Source organism: Schistocerca serialis, chromosome 2 (assembly GCF_023864345.2).
Source record: "Schistocerca serialis cubense isolate TAMUIC-IGC-003099 chromosome 2, iqSchSeri2.2, whole genome shotgun sequence".
NCBI lineage: Eukaryota > Metazoa > Arthropoda > Insecta > Orthoptera > Acrididae > Schistocerca > Schistocerca serialis.
In genome coordinates, this window is record NC_064639.1 from 1,062,540,399 (window position 1) to 1,062,563,374 (window position 22,976).

At 38.7% G+C, this 22,976-nt stretch overlaps 1 protein-coding gene across 5 annotated transcripts in view; it reads left to right on the forward strand.

Moving 5' to 3' along the window:
* LOC126458516 (uncharacterized) overlaps positions 1–22,976 on the forward strand; it is a 254,934-nt gene that overhangs the window by 21,636 nt on the left and 210,322 nt on the right. For all 5 annotated transcript variants that reach the window (XM_050095616.1, XM_050095619.1, XM_050095614.1 and 2 more), the window contains exons 3-4: positions 10,137–10,256; positions 11,253–11,381. In XM_050095616.1, coding sequence (XP_049951573.1) covers positions 10,137–10,256; positions 11,253–11,381 — 249 coding nt within the window. The remainder of the gene's footprint in view (positions 1–10,136; positions 10,257–11,252; positions 11,382–22,976) is intronic.

Consider the following 22,976-nt stretch of genomic DNA (forward strand, 5'->3'; position numbering starts at 1 on the left):
AACCTGATTCATTTATCTGTAAATCTGGCTTTTGGTTATGCAGCCAATATTAAAGGACAGAAATACAGAATGACTCAATTTCCTTGGTAGAAAATCAAAAACACCCTGTAGTAGGATATTTAATGTGTTATGCCGTACCACTGCACAAATCCTATCACTGAAAAGATGTCATCACAATAGGTTCTCTTGTCAATGTTGAAATGTAGCTTTATGGAGCATAAATTGTGTCAAAGAAAATTTGTCGTGGGACAATAAGAAAATTAACTGTAGACAAATTGTGTCATGTTGACAATTGAGTCCATTGGATACTTCTGAGCTACAGAAGCTATGTCCCACTTTGAGCCAATAAACTATCTCTGAGCAATTCAGAATGTGATGACAACTTCAGAAATTACCAGTACTCACCATTGAGAGAAGCAGAATACACTGTGAGCTCAAAAAATCAGTTTAAACAGTCCGTGCAAGTGTGAGTGTCCTTCTTTCCTTGATTGTGCACGTAGAGCTGCTGACTTCAGTGCAGCGGTAAAAACTTTTCATCGGAGGATACAGGAAGCACAGCTGATTGTCACACTGCAGAACAAGAGATCAGTGCTGTGTCATGGTAGCAGCTACCACCATATTAGCTATTGACAAAAATAAAATACTCCATCTATTAAGTTTTCAAACATTGTTATGTTTAAAGTTGTAGATCTTATTAAGTCACTTACTACACTTCCTTTCAAATCCTGTTACGAAGATTTTGATAGTTTTATGATTAAGATTTGAACACTGAGAAGTGAGAAAGTTGCTTTACTTTACGAATTTTCATTTGTCATATAGGATAAGATCTGGGAGCAGTTACAATGGCCAGATAATCAGTGAGGCTGAACCTTTTTCACATCTTAGGGCTGAATGCCAATGATCTTTCTTGGGCACATCACATTTAGGATCTGCTGGAGAGGCCTAAGGGTTGTCGTTTTTCGCATAAAAATTTTCATGGTCATTAACTTCGTTAGTGGAAATTTTTTGTGCACACTCCTTTATCTCAGTCTGTAATTTCACCTGGTGCTGGCTATTGCAGTTGTGCCATGTGCCTTGTTCATTCACTAAAACATTTCTTTGTTGGTTTCAGATTATGGACCAAAGCTAAAGTAGATCAGAATCACATAGAATGACATTTTTCCTCCCCCCACATAATTACAGGTTGTTCTCCCTGTGAAATATTTTAAAACGTGATGTTGCACACAAAGGACCTTCATATTATGCACACCAAGATGTCTTTTCAAATATGCCCCCTCATGCACGCTCCCCATCTCCTTTTTGGTCTTTTCTGTGTTATGTTTGGCAAACATTCTGGAAAATAAAAATGCCTATCTGTAAGATGGTGTGCTTTGCTGTTGGTATTTGAGGGGAAAGGGGGGAGGGGGGAGTGTGTGCAATTGCTGATGTTTGTTGCAGAGAGGATTTTGTTTACCGAGACTAATTGTGAATTCCAATCTGCTTTTTTCACTGCAATGTTTTTGTACCAAGCATGTGTATTGCAGCATGCAATGTCCAATAAATAGCGATAATATCTTTTTTCAGTTTGCTCCTGGCCATTTGGTATCCTTGGAGATAGAAATTGCTCATATTCATGCCAGCTCTGTTCTGATTATAGTCCATGACTACACTTGTCTTGGCCTGATGACATTCTTTAAATTTAATTGTTGAAACATATTGTGAAATGTGCTGACAATCGTGTCATCTCTATTGTCCTTCCATTTCATCAGTATCTGCTTGTTTGTTTGTTTCTGTATTCCATTGTGATTTCTTCCTTTTTGTCACATTGTGCCAATGTTGTCGATGTTGTGGAGCATTAGTTTGTCAACCAGATCTGGAGTAACACACCAGTTGTTAATATAATACAATACCCCTTTCTGAGTAAATCTGAGCATACTCAAAACAATTGGAGAATTATTTTCTTTTCAAGATAGTATGTGTCATTGAGGGTGGCCCGTAATTACTAAGGGTGACCCATGCACGCTGTTCTTCTGTAGTTTTATGTTTTCTGCATATGTTAGTTCAACCCTTCAAAAAGGAAGTGGACGTACAAGTGAACCATCGCCAACCCGCACCACCATTTGCGTGAGGTTTCCTCCTGCTTCCACTCTGAAGAAGTAATATCGCCATCTGTCGTTTGACTCAGGTTTTACAGTCAAACTGGTAACACGTACAATGTACTCTAGTGAAGACTACACCACTATGATACTGATCTATGAGGAGATGCACAGCAGTGCAGCTGAGGTCCGAAGACTGTATTCACAATGCTTTGCAACCCGATGTCTATTTTCTGTGCATGTTTTTAGACATACAGAGATGTGCTTAAGAACAAAAGGAGCTTTCCAGATACAATGTGTTGTGGAAAGACCAATCTGTGATGCACCTGAAGTTGCCCAGAAAGTTATTGAGTATTTTGGAACACATTCCATGTAGGGTAAGCATAGCGAAATGAAAATGGTGCATACATACAAAGTAGTATAAAAAATTGTTATTGTGGTATTGTATTTAGGTTGCAGTGATAATAATAATAATAATAATAACAATAATGGCCATATTATTATTATTATTATTAATATTGTGGAAGTCATAGATATCACCAGTAATACCTATTTCTCATTGTAATTAGGACAAATAAGAGCTGCAGCAGTCCTGGGGATATCATTGTCTTCAGTGTAAAGGTTTCTGGAGGAACGAAAATGACATCCCTTTAAGCTGCACCTACAGCAGCAGCTATGTGGAAACGATTTCCAAAATCAGGTGTCATTCTGCGTGTCTCGTAAATAAAGTAGCCATAAATGCGTATTTCATTAGGTAGATTTCATGGAAATGAATCCTATTTCACCAATGACGCCACTGTCAGTAGACTCAATTTACATTACTGGGATACTGCAAATCCTCATTGGTTACTGGAATACTGCAGATCCTCATTGGTTACTACCACATCATATGTGTCTGCCCCTGGCAGCTGAGTGGTCAGCGTGACGGAATGTCATACCTAACGGCCTGGGTTCGATTCCCGGCTGGGTCGAAGATTTTCTCTTCTCAGGGACTGGGTGTTGTGTTGTCCTTATCATCATTTCATCCCCATCAACATGCAAGTCGCCGAAGTGGTATCAACTGGAAAGACTTGCACGTCGCCGAAGTGGCATCAACTCGAAAGACTTGCACCAGGCGAACGGCTACCTGACGCCCTAGCCACACGGCATTTCCATTTACCACATCATATACAAGTGCACTGGGTTCTTAACATATGGTGCTGCCTTCTAGAAGACTACGTCATTGGACAAGTTTATTTGGCTCCCAGACTAAATGGTTGGCTGTATTTGCAATTACTACATAATGGGCTGAATCTTGGACATCTCCTAGAAGATATTCCACTTCAGTTAGCTGTGAGGCACTGGTTTCAGCACAATGCTGCACCACCCCATTATTGTGGAGGGGTTAGGGAATATCTCGACAGTGTGTATCCCGATCGGTGGAAAGGTTGTGGTTGTTGCATTCGAAGGCCAGTGAGATTGCCTAATTTAATGCCCTTGAATTTTTACTAATGGGGCTATGCCAGGGTTTACTAAATGGAACCAGAAGATCTAGATGTGTTCAGAATGAATACATCATGCTTGCTCTTCAGTATTTGCAGAAATGTTAAGAGGTGTCCTTGGTAATATCGAGAGGCGCTTACGTCAATGCGTCCAACAAGAGGGACATGAATTTGAACATTTGTATTACGAATAATGCAATTATAAAGATCTGTCAGTCTATAACACAGGTTCAAAGGAACATCATTTATGATATTCATTACACTCATTATTCATTATTGCAGTTAGATATGGTACTATTTATGTAATACTGCCAACTCTGAAGCAAGAATTGGTGCATTATGTGTTGCTAATAAATTGGCTGCCGTATGTTGATATGTCTTGAAACATATAATTAATATCCTTTGGCCCTTGTGTGTGTTGTTTTGGTCAGGGAGAATCATCCTTCTACACAGACACCTTCCTTGAGCCTGGGAATTGAATCTGGCACCCCTCCTATGGCAAGCAAGTTTCCTAGTGACGAGCTCTAGGATACAGAGATTCAACTACAGTGATCTGCCTTCGTGGTGCGTAAACAAATATGTGCACCTCAGATGTTCATAATCAGCTGAACTTCAGATGGTTGTATGCTCTGAGTACCTAAGGTATCGTGTGGTGTATTTTCTACAAAGTAGAGAAATTGCAATAAAAGAGGAAACCATTTTTCATTGATAAGTTTCCTAAAGGAAGGTATGGCAAGTACTTCTTTATGGCTTGTGAAAAATTACTTGAAGAATGAATTTGCCAGTTGCTGTCATCATTTCATCACCTGTTATGTCTTGCCAGAAGCGAACCTCAGATCTTGCTTCTGAATTGGGATGGGAAGTTGTGTACTGTTGGGCAAATATTTTCATTTGATTGCTATTGTTTTGCACAGATTCATCTACAGAACACTGAAAATGCCACCTTTACAAGGAAAGAAAAGGCTCTAGAGAACTGCACTAACATGCGCAAAAGCATCTTGTGCATCTGTTGCAGTGCTTCATTGTTGTATAGTTCTGAATCTATATCACTTTAATTTTCTTCACCACCCGTGCCTACCAATTATAGGAGCTGTCACTGAAGTTATCATTTTTTTAAAAGCAGCCATTCTGTTTCTGAATCCTACAAAAGACTTTTTCTGTCACTTGATGCATGTTAAGACACTCAGACAAATGATATGAGTAGAAATTACGTAATATTGAGTGATGGGTGGTACTACCTTGTGGATAAAGCATTAACTTAGTTGGTTGCTTAGTGTTCCATGGACCATTTTGCACGATAGATCGTAACGATGTGAAACGAGTCATTTAACATTCACATTGCAAATTAATTTGTACATATGGTTACGTTGTCAACATTTCTAAGGGCTTTTTAAATTTTTTTTAAATAACATTGTAACGTATGGGCCTGAAACGTGTCATTTCCATTAGCTACAAGTCCCAGAAAGCTGCAGACAGATATATCTGTTGAACCTGCAAAGAACAAACAGGCTATGGATGGATATAGCTGTCATGTTGTTATCAAAAATTTCTCAAAAGTCATAACTGTGGCAATCCCGAACATACCTTCTGTTGTAGGATAGTCAGTAACATGGATTTTTGCAAAAGGAAGTGCAGTGTTTGTTCAGCTCAGAAAAGATGGAAATACAGTTTGCATTTGTATAATGCCTACATAACCCCAGGGAAAAGTTTTTTTGTTTTAATTAATTGAAGCCCACCAAAGAAAAGAAAATTTCTAAGAAAACACATGCACCATTTTGCAGGTTTCATTTTCAGTGGACTTATAGTAGAGACGAAGAGCTCTGCATAACAAACAATCCACATATTTTGCAGGAGAATTATTTGGAGTAGCTTATAACCTTCCATTGTGTTTCCTGCTTTCAAATTTGTGTTTGTTTTGATTAAAAAAAAAAAAAAAAAAAAAACCATTCTGTAAATTCCCGCAGAACACACAATAAAATTGACAAAGTTTTCAGACTTTTGTGGATGACTATTGAAGCCACTAGGCAGAAGATCATCATCGTATTCTTAAACCTTAGGACTATCCTCCTTAACAACTGACTGAAATTTGAAAACAATATAATAAGACTTCTTCTGGTGGACTTAGTTGTAGTCAATCATACCATGACACTTGGGAGAAAAACACGTACCATTACAAACATACAGATACCTCCAAAGTTAAAGTTTTCAAAATCAGTATGGCAAGAACTTCACAATTTGAGTGGCTCTTGCCGTGATAGAATGTGGACATCATTCACACACATCCAAATAACTAGCAATTGCAAGTAAGGTTAACATGTCAACAACCCATGAAAACAGGTGCAGCAATGATGACAGTGATAGTAACAACTGAACACAATTATGCACATTTAATGATGACTCAAAGAACATGCTTGCACAGCTATGACTGATGCCTTCAGGACTGTACTTTATTTTTCAGTTCTGCAGCTTTTGTCAAATTAAAAAAGTAGAGTGCAAAAACAATGTGAAGATGTGGAAAGCATTGAAAAGAGAGAGAGAAAAAAAAAAAGTATGTTGAGCACCATGATCACTACCTGATTTTATGTGAATCTGCATTTAATAGAAAGTCTCAATAGAGTATGTACTGCCTGATATGCATAAACACAGTAGAGAGAAGAAAATAGCTATCATATTGCAATAAAAAATGTAAGAAATAGGTTGCTCTAGCTTGAAAGAACAACAATCAGAACATCGATAAATGAAAAATATCAAGAAAACAGACATGGAGACTAGCTTCTAGTGAAGCAGTCTGGAAGGAAATGTAACTGCTAATGAGAATGATCAGGAACAAACACATTTCATTATTTGGATGTCTAATCAGGACACCAGAGAACAGAATCAGGAGAGTAATAGAGATGGATTATGGAAATCAAGATGATTTGAGGATTTAAAATTACAATAAAGATCTAATAAACAAAAAGAGACATAAATCAAGAAACTGAAAGACAAACCAGATAATAAACAAAGAGCCACAGTTATGCAGTGGGAAGCATGATTTCAAACTAAGAATATGTATAAGCTGAGACCCAGAGAATATTGTGCCGGGAAAACAAACTTTTTTCATCCAAATTCTAAAGTGCAGTAAAAATCATACACAGTATTTTGTAACTAATGGTACTTTTTTCAGCTGATTTTAAATTTAACGTAATCTCGGGGAAACATCATTAATGCCAGTATTCCACCTGACAGTGAGCAGCTGTATATGGTGCTGCTCCATCAATTGTTAACTCAACGTCACGATTCACATATGCCTCGTCAGCTGATGGTCACACATCTGTGTTAGTGACAATGTTGTCATCCTGGCCATCAGTTTCATCTCTCTCGCTTTGAACGATTTCGTTGTAACTGAGAATTTGGAATCCAGGGTCTGAAAATCACAAGTGAGCCCCTTGCCTATATCCTCTGCACTACAATTGGATTGTCCAGGAATTTTTAAAAGCATCTTTCTTATGTCCTCAAGTGATATTTCGTCCTCTGCCATGTCTCGTTCTTGTTCTTCATTTTTATGCTGTTCTTGTCTTCTTCATCTTTCTGCACCTCATATTTATTTGAAATGTCTTTCAATTGGTTCCAAGCTCTTTTTAGTGTGGTTGTCTTCACTAAATTCAGTGATTCCACCACCACGTAAGAGCAGTCGTTTTAAATTCAATTTTTGGTGATAAACCGAAGTGCCTACTTCGTTTCCACCGTCTGTCAACAATTTCCTTGACAGTTGTCCTTTGTAATTTCGCTTTGTAGTTCCAATAACCGATTGGTCCATTGGCTTCAGCAAACTTGTTACATTTGGCAGCGGGAAGAGTGTTCTGAAACGCCCACCTTCTCTATAAAAAAAGCTTCTTGTGGGCTGGGCCGGGCGGGTGGTTGCATTGCCCAGAATTAATGTCACGCTATCTCCTTCTTTCCATACGGCCTTTTGTATTTTTTACTTAAGGTATGAAAATTGAATCATACCATTCACAAAGCAAAGTGGCAGTCATACAGAGCTATATTTGAATCTTGTAAAGCCCGAGGATTTTTTGATTTTTCGATCAACTGTAAGGACTATGGTATGAAGATTAGCATCTCCAAAATGAAAGTAATGTCAGTGGGAAAGAGATATAAACGGATTGAGTGCCAAATAGGAGGAACAAAGTTAAAACAGGTGGACAATTTCAAGTACTTAGGATGCATATTCTCACAGGATGGCAACATAGTGAAAGAACTGGAAGCGAGGTGTAGCAAAGCTAATGCAGTGAGTGCTCAGCTACGATCTACTCTCTTCTGCAAGAAGGAAGTCAGTACCAAGACTAAGTTATCTGTGCACCGTTCAATCTTTCGACCAACTTTGTTGTATGGGAGCGAAAGCTGGATGGATTCATGGTACCTTATCAATAAGGTTGAGGTAACGGATATGAAAGTAGCTAGGATGATTGCAGGTACTAGTAGATGGGAACAATGGGAGGAGGGTGTCCACAATGAGGAAATCAAAGAAAAACTGGGAGTGAACTCTATAGTTGTAGCAGTCAGGGCGAACAGGCTTAGATGGTGGGGTCATGTTACACGCATGGGAGAAGAAAGGTTACCCAAGACACTCATGGGTTCAGCAGTAGAGGGTAGGAGGAGTCGGGGCAGACCAAGGAGAAGGTACCTGGATTCGGTTAAGAATGATTTTGAAGTAATAGGCTTAACATCAGAAGAGGCACCAATGTTAGCACGGAATAGGGGATCATGGAGGAATTTTATAAAGGGGACTATGCTCCAGACTGAACGCTGAAAGCCATAATCAGTCTTAAATGATGATGATGATGATGATGATGATGATGATCGTTCAACTGATGAGTTATTTTGAGGTTCGCCGTGGAGTTAGCACATCTCAGCACTGTATTACAATCTTTATTAACCTGATGGCCAGAAGCTAAATCTGTTTCAAACAAAGCCTTGCAAATAAGGGCTGTATAAAAATGCAGGATTAAAAGATTTTGCTTCAGTTTTAAAATTTCTTGCTGTTTTTAAGTTTGCTCATAATTTTTCATCAATTACATCCAACTTGCAAATACTGTGCTGTGCTTTGATATTTCATAGCCAGCCATTGCTTCCTTTAAATGAAGACAAACTCGATTTTCTCAGCTAAAGGTTTTGCTTTTTCTCAAACAGTTTGCCCTGAAAGAGGGTTTCCCAATACTTGCTGCTGTAAAAACCACTTTAATACAATCTCATCAAGGTCTTTGTTTCCTGCTGCTTTCATCGCTTTTCTCATTGAAATCCCATCTTCGTTCTCAAAGACAGACTCAAAAGTTTAAAATTGAGGTTTTTGCTGAAATTGCTGATGTTACCACACTAAACATCTCAGTTAACTGCTTGCCACTCCAGCCACTCACACATTTGTCTAACTGTTCAAGAACTTTTATTTTGTCTGCTAACCATAAGACAATGCATTGTAAGTTAGAAGACATGTTCCACACAGTAAACTGAAAAACATGCAGAAGGTATAGTGACAAATCAGGATATATGTTAATTTCAAGACACAGGCTGACATGGCTGCACTGAAAGTTAGGCACCACAAACATAACAGTGTGCACATTGCACATACAACAATGCACGAACTGTATTCATTGTTCACAAGATTTTGTGTTTTAATGCATTCGATGTGGACTGATTTTAGAATGATAAAGAAGCACAGCATACTGTTTACTGTAATAACTATTGAAGAAAACCAACACTTTTATTCAAACAGTACAAAGTTCTTTTCCCTCAAAGTGATCTGTATAATTGGTGATCCGAGTATTTGGAGTTCAGATAATTGTAGTTCTGCTGTAGCTGTGAGAGGGGAATCCTACGCTATCTGACAAAATGGTGGATGAGTTTCTTAGTCCCATTGAGGGTTGCCAAAATGTAGTTCATGTAGTCAGTTATTTCAGTTTGAGGCATCACCTGTTTAACTCACACTTAATGGAGTACCAGTGTCATTTAACAGTGCGGGCAGTGAAACAAGTCGGTGGTGGGATGCTGAAAAAAACTTCCATCCATTCTGTTCACTGACATCAGTCATTTGGCATTAACTGCCTGTAAATTGTCATTGTACCTATAGGTACAAAATGCTCTGACATATATCTTAATTGTTTTGGGTGTTGTGGGCCTGATGCCATGTTATGACAAAAAGCTTGCTTCCATGTTCACAATATCAACTTATGAACTAAGTTAAAGAAAAAATTACCATCAATAAAGCAACTTGGTGACCCTTTCCATCTTCCCTCTCCGGTCCTCTTATTCTGCCCAAAATGAATTTAGTGACACACTAATTGTCTGACAATAGAGGCAGTAAATAGTGCTATACATCGAGTAGCAGACACCCATGACGATCACCTCAAGTGAGTAGCAGACGTGCATGACAATCACACAAAGTGAGTAGCAGATGTCCATAAAAATCACCTACAGTAGCTGCTGAAATATTTGAACATTTTTCAACATTGCAGTAACACAGTTATAGGAAGGGCAAATGACATTGAATGATTAGTCTCACATTAATTATTTTATTCATAACAAAAGCTTGTCACTGTTACAGATCAACAAGCAAAGAAACAAAGCGAATGGTATGTGATTGCTTCCTCACCAAGGAAGAACTAGCTCGAGGTGATATGGGCTGTGGAGAGGACTGTCTAAACCGCCTTTTGATGATAGAATGGTAAGCAATATTTTTTATAAGGTATTACATTTGAAATAACGCACGCACACACACCAGGGGGTGGGAGTGGGTGTGGAAGTGAGAGTGGGATAGAGATAGTGTAAACAACAACAACAAAATTAACTGAACCATCTAAAGACTGTACTGTGCAATGTAGCATCTCCATATCTCACTCCCATTCCCACTAATAATAAAAATCTTTTTAATTTGTCATATACTTTTTGATGTTTGTTTTGTCGGCGAACACAGACTGTTGCAACTGAAATGGTCCAGAAGCTGTCCTTCTTTTGTTTCAGAAATAGAAAGAAAAAAAAAGTTCTGTTTGGAATGAGATTTGAAAGTCTAAACACATTTTATTATTCTTGTTATTGATTAGGAACTTGGTCATCCAATGCATGAAAAAAAAAAAAAGAGAGAAAGTATTCAACACAAAATCGTTGCAAATTTATGATCATTAGGTGGAACAAGATTTTTCAGTTTTAGGATTTGCATTCATGCTTAGTATTGTGTAGTACTTACTTCAGTTTTCTGAGTGAGAAACCCGTTTCTTTAATGAAGAATGTAGATAATTTTTCTCCAGCCTACTTAACGCCATTGCTCTGAAATGAGAATCATATCCAAGTATGTAGTACGCATTCGTTAGTTGCCTTCTTCATGTAGTTGCAATATTAATAGTCAGCAGTGATTTATAGCTAAAATGATTTAGAATGTATGTAGAGGTTTTGGAACAGGAGCCCTTTGGTCAGTAATCAACAAAAATTGGAGGTATGTATCCAGAGGAGCAGAAAAAACATGTTGTTCAATTTCAGTTATGAAATCACAAGTTTCACCTTTTGCCTTAGTTTATTTATTTTTACTGATGATGGTTTTAAATGTCTAGAGTTGCTGAGTTTTCATACATTACACCCCTCTCCCCCCTCCATCCTCCTTCATTAGTCGTAATATGAACATAATGTCAGACGTTGTTGTTTAGGTGCTAACATAATGTCTTTTCAGTGGTTCTCGCTGTGCAATGGGAGATCGGTGCACCAACAAACGCTTCCAGCGGCATGAATATGCAAGATGTGATGTCTTCAAGACTGAGAAAAAGGGGTTTGGTTTGCGAACATTGGACGATTTGTCTGGGTGAGTAGTACTTCAGATGCTATGTTTTGAACAGTGTACCCTCTCCACTATTCAAATTTCTTCAGTTTATTCATTTTTGTGTGTTTTTTTCATATTTTCAGCTGACATATTATCTGTGTGCATGTTCATAATCTTTCAAAACATTATTGGAGTGAGAAAATTTGTTCTTCTCTAGATCCCATTTAAATATTAATACAACAAATCCCCAGTAATGTGAACCTGCTTAAGCCCGAACTCTCAGTGAACACGAACAGAATGTTGGTTCCAGCAGAAACATAGATGATCTCATAGGAAGTTCCATTGGTTACAAGAATTACATAGTGTTTTAGTGTTGTATCAATAAGATTCCCCCCCCTCCCCCCTCCTCTGTTTAACCCAGTTGTAATATTTTCATTATCAGTAGCTTTACATACAGTAGCATGTGAATGCTGGCTCTGCCAATGACGACACATTTTGTGAGTTGTTCAAAGCAGTTTCCTGTGCAACAGCCTAGTTCTGCTGCTTATATAGCTGAGCATGACCTTATCAAGACTGCAACTTCCAGAATTGAATAAATCTCCCCTCGGCACCTAGTAAAATTAGAGGCACCTCAGATGAGCGCAGCAGTTACCCACAGTGGTCCTGGTGCCCCTGTGACCTACAACACCAGGAAGAATTGCTTCCCAGCTTTTGGCAAGATCAGTGTGTAGTGTGTTTTAAATGTTTAATGACTCCTCAGTGCATTGGTTGAAGCAAGCTGGTTGTATTCATTGGCAAAAATGCAACTTTCACATGTGGGTCGAAATTAATTGAGTAACAGGAAGACAACCTGGTGCGTTGCCAATTAATAGCATCACTTTAAATGTAATTTGTTTTAATTGACCATAACATTCGACTGCAGGTATGAAGTGGTGACCAAACCAGTCCTCAAAAAAGGAAGCTGCCACTCATTGACTTTCTAATCAACCCAGCTGCATTTTTTACCATGCCTGGATTTTCTGAGTAATAAACAAAGACAGGTTTTTAATTTACTATCACCAACTGCATTCACACCAGAAATCACTGTCAGCCGATCTTTGGTGGCTTTAAAAAGTGGACAACACTTGCCACCTCTCCACTTTCTGTGATGCTATGCCAGTTACACTGACTTTTGAATCTGCTAAACCAACCGTTACTAGCTTTCAACATTTCATTCTTGGCCACCTCCCCAGCTGTTCCTTTCAGCCTCTCAAAAATCAGCTTTGCTTGAAAGCACGCCATGCTGTGATCAACAGGACAATTTTTCACTCTTACTTGATTATCACACCATAATTATAACATTGTTTCCACCTGAGTGATAAGACGATGATGTTTACGAATACTCAAGCTTTGAATTGAAGCCAATTCGAAGCTTGAGTATTTTTCACAGCTTTGAGAACTTTTCTTTGCTGCTCTTTCTTCGTTTGGGTCATCTAAGGACCACGCACCAATTTCAATGCTTCCTTCTTTGTTGTTCTTTCTTTTTCCTCCAGTATTCTTTCATCTTTTCACTATGTATCCTTTTTCTCTCCTCGTACCATTTTGACCTTGTCTTCTTCTCCCTCATGCCTTGGAATCCTTCCATTTTTAACACTTTCCTCTCGAAACTCTCTCTTTCTGTTGCATCTTTTTCACTTATGTTGTTTGTTTCCAAATCTTTCCTAACTTCTTGTATCCAGGCTATTGTTGACTTCTTGTCCCAAATATACCTTTGCTCTTAATAATTGCTCTGAATCTTGATTCTGGTAGATCAAACTTATTTTCCAAATCACAAATTTTAATTTTTGCAATAAAGTCTTTGATAATAGTAACTTTACATTCAATGGTAATTTATTTCCTGTACTTGTTTGATGCAAATGAATCACTTCTGCTTTGTTTGGATACTGTAGTTGGAATCGTCTGAACTTGTCATAAGCCAAACACTATGTGAATGGGTACTTGGAATTGAGGTGCACCGTGCTCAGACAGACGATTTGTGTAACTCCCAATTTTCATAAAATGGTTTAGCGTAAGTCGAGGTATTTTTAAAGCACATCTCATACGATGTCTACAATATGGATGAAACTGGACTTTTTCGTTACAATATTTTCCCAAATTGTATCCTCATAGTAAAAGGTGACAAATGCAAAAAGTGGATCAGGCAGGAAATAATGTTAAACAGTTGTACTCATCTGTAATCCAGCAACAAACATCATTGTTGGGAGTGATCAGTAATTCTGAGAAACCACATTGTTTTGAGAACATGAATACTGATACTTTACTTTGCATCTAATCTTATAATAAGGAAGCTTGTATTGTCAACTAACTCATCATTCTGTAAGTTGAAAAGTAGCTAGACTAGGCATGTTCTTCTGACACTGGACAGGTGTACAGAACATAACATACACAATCTTAACTTAACCACTTAAAGGTTCACATGTTCCTCCCACAAGAAGTAATTTTCAACCTCTGGATCAAAGCATTATTGCTCTTATGAAGAAAGCGTATTGCAAGCGACTTGCGAGAGCTGGAATTCTTGTTACTGAAAAGGAGATGGAAGTGCCATCTTGGAGTGTGCTATCACTGGACCCTGGGAATCATTGTCATTACAACACATACAGAACTGGTTTAGCAAAGTCTGGAAATGCAAAGACACTAATCTTGCTGATGAGTTAGATGGTGACAACGATACCACTTCACCTGGCAAATGGAATGTGTACAAGACATTGCGAACCCTGGAGTTAGTTTTGAAGGTTCTATTAATGCAGATAATGATGATGTGATGTGTGCTCCAGTGGTCTGGTGCACAGATGTGTCTGAGGTGCAAGAAATGCTATTAGAAGGACATGAGGAGGACATCATCATTAATTCCTATCCACAAGACGTGTTACATGCTGTGGATACCAGAACATTTTGCAAAATCCAAAATGACCACTAGTTCTACAGAAGCCACAAGTACAGCTGGCTATGAATTTACCATTCATTTTTGTTCCTGTCTGCTACAGTGTAATATACATGATTTTTTTCACCATAAGATGATCTGTGAGTACATTTTTTCAAGTTTTAGAACAGTAATTAATTTAAATCTTTTTTCCTTTTTGCATTCATTTTCTGTGTTGTTATTGCAAACTCATGTTGAAAATAGGTGACATACATGATTTGCTATAGTACAAATGTACCTGTATACTGTGAGTGGTTGATGTATTTCAAGATTAGAGTTTTGAGTTTCTGATTAACACAAGTTTTTTTAACACGAACTCTTGATTTTTCTGTTCCATTGGATCTGTTTTAATAAGGTTTTACTGTATTATAATCCCTAATTCAGTACAGAATATAAACAATAGCATGAAATAACACAGCCACACACTGTAGAAATGCAGTTTGGTGGTGTGTTTTTTGTACTTTTGTAAGGTGACTACCTACTCTTCGCCCACCTTTCACACAGCCATGCCATTGTTAGTATTTGACTACTATATGCTAATGCGGATGTTATTATTTATTGTAAAGTAATCAAGTTCCTGTTAAATTGCACATTGCCGTTAGTATTTTTTAGAGACAGCTTAAATATTATGCTTGTGTATGTATAATGCCCTTTGAGACATGTATTTTGTCACATGGACTTAATAATAAGCAGTTGGTCTTAGCTGAGGGAAAAGGAAATTTAAATGTTATGGGTCAATATGATCATTAGAGGAAAAAAGTACTGGAAGAAGTCATTCCTTATTCACACCTAATAAGCTCAGTTTCAGTAAAACTCAATATGTTCTGTATATTACTACTGTTTTTACTTCCTTACTATGGTGTCTTAGAAAGTGAAGCTATGGGGAACAACTTAGTTCGGGTGTTAATGGTAGTATCAGGCTGAAAGTTGGCCACACTTGGAAAATTTGGTGTTAATTTACAAACCTCAGGTTGGTCCTTATTTAATAAACTGGCAATTCTTATACTGTCATCAAATTACATCGCTCTTGTCTGACAGTGGAAACTCCGGGGTAGAATATCAACAATGTAAGGAAAAGATAGATTGCTGTTTATCATAAAGATGACAGATTAAGTTGCAGACAGGCACAATTAAAAGACACTTACACAGCCTTTGTCAGAAAAATAAAGAGAAACACAACCATTCATTCACATGAGCAACCACACCTCACACACTCATGACTGCGAACTCCTCATATGAAATGTATTGTAACATGGATTGTTACAAATGAGATGCTAGACCTACATTCCTTCAGTAACTCTAAAAAAGAAAACTATCTGGAAGTAGGATGCATAGCATTGTCATCTCTCACTCAGAAACCTTGACATTGCTGTGGAGTATGTGCTTCCCACAGCCTTCTGCAATAATGGAAGACAGTTAGTGACCAAGAGCATACTTGCAAGCTGTAATGGGACATCCTCCTCTAGCATTACTTTTCCTCAACAGTATTTGTCAATACCAGTATTATTTTTCGAATTTTGGATAGTTCAGTATTATCTCAGTTGCTTTTCTGAAAACTTTCATACAATTTTATACACAGTATGTTATATTTCAAGCTAAAATTTTTGAAAAGGAATTACTTTATAAAATATTTTAGTTTTGATGTCATAATCAATAAGCACAAGTTTTGAATGTACAGTTAAAATTATTTTTTTGGAAAGCATTTTAAATTACGAAATATTTGCACACTTCAAATTTCTATTATTAATTACACAATCCTGTACTGTTTACTACGTTTATTTCGGGATTCATTTATGAAATAAACAGATTGTAGATTGTACTCTGGACAAGTATGTACCTAGCAAGTGGATTAAGGATGGAAATGACATACCATGGTTTAATAACGAAAATCAGAAAATGCTGAGGAAGCAAAGGCTGTTGCGCTTTCGGTTCAAAAGAGACTGCACAAATGATGAAAGGCAAAGATTAGTAGAGATTCATATGTCTATGAAAAGATCTATGTGTGAAGCATAAAAACAACTACCACAATCATTCCTTGGGTAAAGATCTGACGGAGAACGCAAAAAAATTCTGCTCCTATGTAAAATTGCTAATCAGATCCAAGGCTCCCATCCAGTCACTCCTTGACCAGTCTGGTTTGGCAGTAGAAGATACCAAAAGGAAGGCCGAAGTTTTAAATTCCACTGTTAAGAAATTGTTTATGCAGGAGAATCGTACAAATATACCGTCAATTGCCCATCACACAGAGGCCCATATAGACGACATGGTATAGAGAAACAACTGAAAGAGCTGAAAACAAATAAGTCACCAGGTTCGAATGGAATCACAAGTCTGTTTTACAAAGAGCACTCTATGATGTTGGCCCCTTACTTAGTTTGCATTTATTGCGAATCTCTTGACCAGCGCAAAGTGCCAAGTGACAAGGAAAAAGTGCACGTGACTCCTGTATGTAAGAAGGGTAAAAGAGTGGACCTACAAAATTACAGACCAGTAGCCTTAACATCAGTTTACTGCAGACTTCTAGAACATATTCTGAGTTCGAATATAATAAATCTCCTAGAGACCAAAAAGCTCATGTCCAAGAATTGGCATGGATTCAGAAAGCATTGCTTATGCGAAACCCACCTTGATGTTTTCTCACATCATATACTGAACTATGGATGAAGGGCAACAGGCAGGTTCCACGTTTCTGGATTTCCGAAAGGCATTGAACACAGTACCCCACTGCAAGCTGTTAAATGTTGTTGTTGTTGTTGTTGTTGTTGTTGTCTTCAGTCCTGAGACTGGTTTGATGCAGCTCTCCATGCTATTCTATCCTGTGCAAGCTGCTTCATCTCCCAGTACTTACTGCAACCTACATCCTTCTGAATCTGCTTCATCTCTTGGTCTCTCTCTACGATTTTTACCCTCCGTGCTGCCCTCCAATGCTAAATTTGTGATCTCTTGATGCCTCAGAACATGTCATACCAACCGGTCCCTTCTTCTTGTCAAGTTGTGCCACAAACTCCTCTTCTCCCCAATTCTATTCAATACCTTCTCATTAGTTATGTGATCTACCCATCTAATCTTCAACATTCTTCTGTAGCACCACATTTCGAAAGCTTCTATTCTCTTCTTGTCCAAACTATTTATCGTCCATGTTTCACTTCCATACATGGCTACACTCCATACAAATACTTTCAGAAACGACTTCCTGACACTTAAATCTATACTCGATGTTAACAAATTTCTCTTCTTCAGAAACGCTTTCCTTGCCATTGCGAGTCTACATTTGATATCCTCTCTACTTCGACCATCATCAGTTATTTTGCTCCCCAAATAGCAAAACTCCTTTACTACTCTAAGTGTCTCATTTCCTAATCTAATTCCCTCAGCATCACCTGCCTTAATTTGACTACATTCCATTATCCTCGTTTTGCTTTTGTTGATGTTCATCTTATATCCTCCTTTCAAGACACTGTCCATTCCGTTCAACTGCTCTTCCAAGTCCTTTGCTGTCTCTGACATAATTACAATGTCATCGGCGATCCTCAAAGTTTTTATTTCTTCTCCATGGACTTTAATACCTACTCCGAATTTTTCTTTTGTTTCCTTTACTGCTTGCTCAATATACAGATTGAATAACATCGGGGACAGGCTACAACCCTGTCTCACTCCCTTCCCAACCGCTGCTTCCCTTTCATGCCCCTCGACTCTTATAACTGCCATCTGGTTTCTGTACAAATTGTAAATAGCCTTTTGCTCCCTGTATTTTACTCCTGCCACCTTTAGAATTTGAAAGAGAGTATTCCAGTCAACATTGTCAAAAGCTTTCTCTAAATTTACAAATGCTAGAAATGTAGGTTTGCCTTTCCTTAATCTATTTTATAAGATAAGTCGTAGGGTCAGTATTGCCTCACGTGTTCCATCATTTCTGCGGAATCCAAACTGATCTGTGCAGAGGTCGGCTTCTACCAGTTTTTCCATTCGTCTGTAAAGAATTCGCACTAGTATTTTGCAGCTGTGACTTATTAAACTGATAGTTCGGTAATTTTCACATCTGTCAACACCTGCTTTCTTTGGGATTGGAATTATTATAATCTTCTTGAAGTCTGAGGGTATATCGCCTGTCTCATACATCTTGCTCACCAGATTGTAGAGTTTTGTCAGGACTGGGTCTCCCAAGGTCGTCAGTAGTTCCAATGCAATGTTGTCTACTCCCGGGGCCTTTTTTCGACTCAGGTCTTTCAGTGCTCTGTCAAACTCTTCACGCAGTATCGTATCTCCCATTTCATCTTCATCTACATTCTCTTCCATTTCCATAATATTGTCCTCAAGTACATTGCCCTTGTATAGACCCTCTATATACTCCTTCCACCTTTCTGCTTTCCCTTCTTTGCTTAGAACTGGGTTTCCATCTGAGCTCTTGATATTCATACAAGTGGCTCTCTTTTTCTCCAAAGGTCTCTTTAATTTTCCTGTAGGCAGTATCTATCTTACCCCTAGTGAGGTAAGCCTCTACATCCTTACATTTGTCCTCTAGCCATCCCTGCTTAGCCATTTTGCACTTCCTGTCGATCTTGTTTTTGAGACGTTTGTATTCCTTTTTGCCTGCTTCATTTACTGCATTTTTATATTTTCTCCTTTCATCAATTAAATTCAGTATTTCTTGTGTTACCCAAAGATTTCTATTAGCCCTCGTCTTTTTACCTACTTGATCCTCTGCTGCCTTCACTACTTCATCCCTCAGAGCTACCCACTCTTCTACTGTATTTCTTTCCCCCATTCCTGTAAATTGTTCCCTTATGCTCTCCCTGAAACTCTGTACAACCTCTGGTTTAGTCAGTTTATCCAGGTCCCATCCCCTTAAATTCCCACCTATTTGCAGTTTCTTTGGTTTTAATCTACAGTTCATAACCAATAGATTGTGATCAGAGTCCACATGTGCCCCTGGAAAAGTCTTACAATTTAAAACCTGGTTCCTAAATCTCTGTCTTACCATTATATAATCTATCTGACACCTTCTAGTATCTCCAGGATTCTTCCATGTATACAACCTTCTTTTATGATTCTTGAACCAAGTGTTAGCAGTGATTAAGTTATGCTCTGTGCAAATTTCTACCATACGACTTCCTCTTTCATTTCGCTCCCCCAATCCATATTCACCCACTATGTTTCCTTCTCTCCCTTTTCCTACTCTCGAATTCCAGTCACCCATGACTATTAAATTTTTGTCTCCCTTCACTACCTGAATAATTTCTTTTATCTCATCATACATTTCATCAATTTCTTCATCATCTGCGGAGCTAGTTGGCATATAAACTTGTACTTCTGTAGTAGGCATGGGCTTCGTGTCTATCTTGGCCACAATAATGCATTCACTATGCTGTTGGTAGTAGCTTACCTGCACTCCTATTTTTTTTATTCATTATTAAACCTACTCCTGCATTACCTCTATTTGATTTTGTATTTATAACCCTGTATTCACCTGACCAAAAGTCTTGTTCCTCCTGCCACCGATCTTCACTAATTCCCACTATATCTAACTTCAGCCTATCCAATTCCCTTTTTAAACTTTCTAACCTACCTGCCCGATTAAGGAATCTGACATTCCACGCTCCGATCCGTAGAACGCCAGTTTTCTTTCTCCTGATAACGACGTCCTCTTGAGTAGTCCCCGCCTGGAGATCCGATTGGGGGACTATTTTACCTCCGGAATATTTTACCCAAGAGGACGCCATCATCATTTAACCATACAGTAAAGCTGCATGCCCTCGGGAAAAATTATGGCTGTAGTTTCCCCTTGCTTTCAGCCGTCCACAGTACCACCACAGCAAGAGTGTTTTGGTTAGTGTTGCAAGGCCAGATCAGTCAATCATCCAGACTGTTGCCCCTGCAACTACTGAAAAGGCTGCTGCCCCTCTTCAGGAACCACACATTTGTCTGGCCTCTCAACAGATACCCCTCCATTGTGGTTGCACCTACGGTAGTGCCATCTGTATCGCTGAGGCACGCAAGCCTCCCCACCAACGGCAAGGCCCATGGTTAATGAGGGTAGGGCTGTTAATGTATGTACGTGCAAACAACTGGCTCAAAGATTTCATAAGTAATAGAACCCAATATGTTGTCCTCGATGGCGAATGTTTGTTGGAGACAGGGGTAACATCAGGAGTGCCTCAGGGAATTGTGACAGGACTATTGCTGTTTTCTATATGCATGAATGATCTGGCAGACAGGGTGGGCAGCAATCTGTGGTTGTTTGCTGTTAATGATGTGTTGTATAGGAAGGTGCCAAGGATAAGTGACTATAGGTTGATACAAAAAGACCTGGACAAAATTTCTAGTTGGTGTGATGTATGGCAGCTGGCTCTTAATCTAGAAAAATGTAAGTTAATGCAGATGAGTAGGAAAAACAAACCCGTAATGTTCAGATACAGCATTATTAGTGTCCTGCTTGACAATCACAGCGTTTAAATCTCTGAGCATAATGTTGGAAAGTGAAATGAAATGGAACGAGGATGTGCGGGTTATGGTAGGAAAGGTGAATGGTTGACTTTAGTTTATTGGTAGAATTTTAGGAAAGTGAAGTTCATCTGTAAAGGACCCCTTCCTGAGTACTGCTTGAGTGTTTGGGAAGCATACCAGGTTGGATTGAATCAAAGCAATTCAGAGCCAAGCTGCTAGATTTGTTACCTGTACTTTTGATCAGCGTGCAAGTGTTATTGAAATGCTTCGGGAGCTCAAGTGGGAATCCCTGAAGGGAAGAAGACATTCATTTCGAAGAACGCTACTGAGAAAGTTTAGAGAACCTGCATTTGAAGCTGACTGCAGAACGATCCTGTTGCCATAAACGTACATTTCGCATAGGGACCTTGAAGGTCAGACTCGAGAAATTAATGCTCATAATGATGCATATAAATAGTCGTTTTTCCCCAGATACATACACCTGCATGTGGAACAGGAAAGGAAACGACTAGTTGTGGTACAGGGCACCCTCCGCCATGCACCGTACAGTGTCTTGCGAGTATGTATGGAGATGTAGATATAGATACTTCTTGTTGTAGATACTTCTTGTTCCTTTAACTCCTCATTTCTCCTCAATACCTCATTATAGTCTCCCCACAAAGAGGCAACGCCTGACACTATGTGGCATTAAACACTATTGTTCCATATGATATATCGTCCAATTAGCTAGATAGAGGCTAGGTAACGCATCTATTTTCTTGAAAGTGAAGATTTATAATTGATCCTCATACATTCAAGATAACATCTTGGCAACAACTGTCATGACACCACAGTGAACAAGATTATTGAGAGGTGGTATCGACTGATGTAATGAAGTAATTACCTGTGAGCAATGTACAATAGAAAGCTTACACTGGATCCACTCTTTTATATTCCTCTTAATCTCTGTGTAATAAATTTTCTTTATTAATAAACAAACTTCCCAAAGTTCCTAGAATGCTGTAGGACTTTTTCATAATGGGAGTTTTTGTTTACAAATCCTCCCGAATCATCATACACTGTCTTTTTACAGCCTCTCCAAAATCTAGAAAATAGTGGATTATGCATACTTTTCTGTAGCTTCTTTTAAAGTCTATAAAGAGTCCATTATTCATCTATAAATACCAGGTAACACCTTTGGCTTAATCTTCATTTCTGCAGGATGATTTACATTTCTCAACCAGCATTTTCGAGCAATCACTGCCACAACAGTATTTGTAAATACTCTGATAAAGCCTAACATTATGATCACCTATTTAATAGTGTGTGGGTCTACCTTTGGAATGCAAGAGAGTAACGATTCTGTGTGGCGTGAATTCAGCAAGACCTTGGTAGGTTTTTGAAGGTATGTGACACCAGATGTGCATGCCCAGGTCAGGTAATTACCCTGTTTTGGGCTGGTGATTTGTGGGTCTACACCCGGTGCCTGATAATGTCCCAGATGTGTTCCATTGAGTTCAGCTCATCGTAATTGGTGGCCAAGATAGCAGTGTGAGTTCACTATTGGGCTTCTCAAACTATTGCAGCACAATTCTGGCCTTGTGACTCAGAAACTGCTGGAAAACGCCACACCTGTCAGGGAAGACATGAAGCTTGAAGGGATGTAGGTGATCCGGAAGAATGTTCACATGGTTCACAGATATCATGGTGCCTAAATTACTACTGCCGGACCATGGAAGCCCGGTTAAATGTCTCCTTTAACAAAATACTGCCCTCACTGGCTTGTGTCCTTCAGATCATGAATTTTTCAAGCAGCTCTTTGCAGGGATGATGACATATCCATTGACGTAGTGCAGCAAGAACTGTAAATCTCTGACCAAGTGACACATTCCAATTGACTCATGATCCAGTTTTGATGATCGCATGCCCACTGCATTCATAACTGATGATGTCATTGGGTCATCATGGAAATGGATAAGGGTCGTCTGCTGTGGAGCCCTGTGCTGGACAATGTGTGCTGAATGGTGTGCTCCAGAACACGTTAACCATGCACCAGCATTGTACTTTGTAAGATCTGCCCCAGATAGTCACCGTTCATGCTTTACAGAGTAGGAAAGCCTCTGACTTCCACATTGTGTGATGAGATGTGGACATCCAACATCTTGTTGCCTACTCTTGTTTTTAGTGTCTTCCACCCCTCACCGTAGATGCTTACAATAGTAGCAACAAACAGCTGACTGACTTCACTGCTTCAG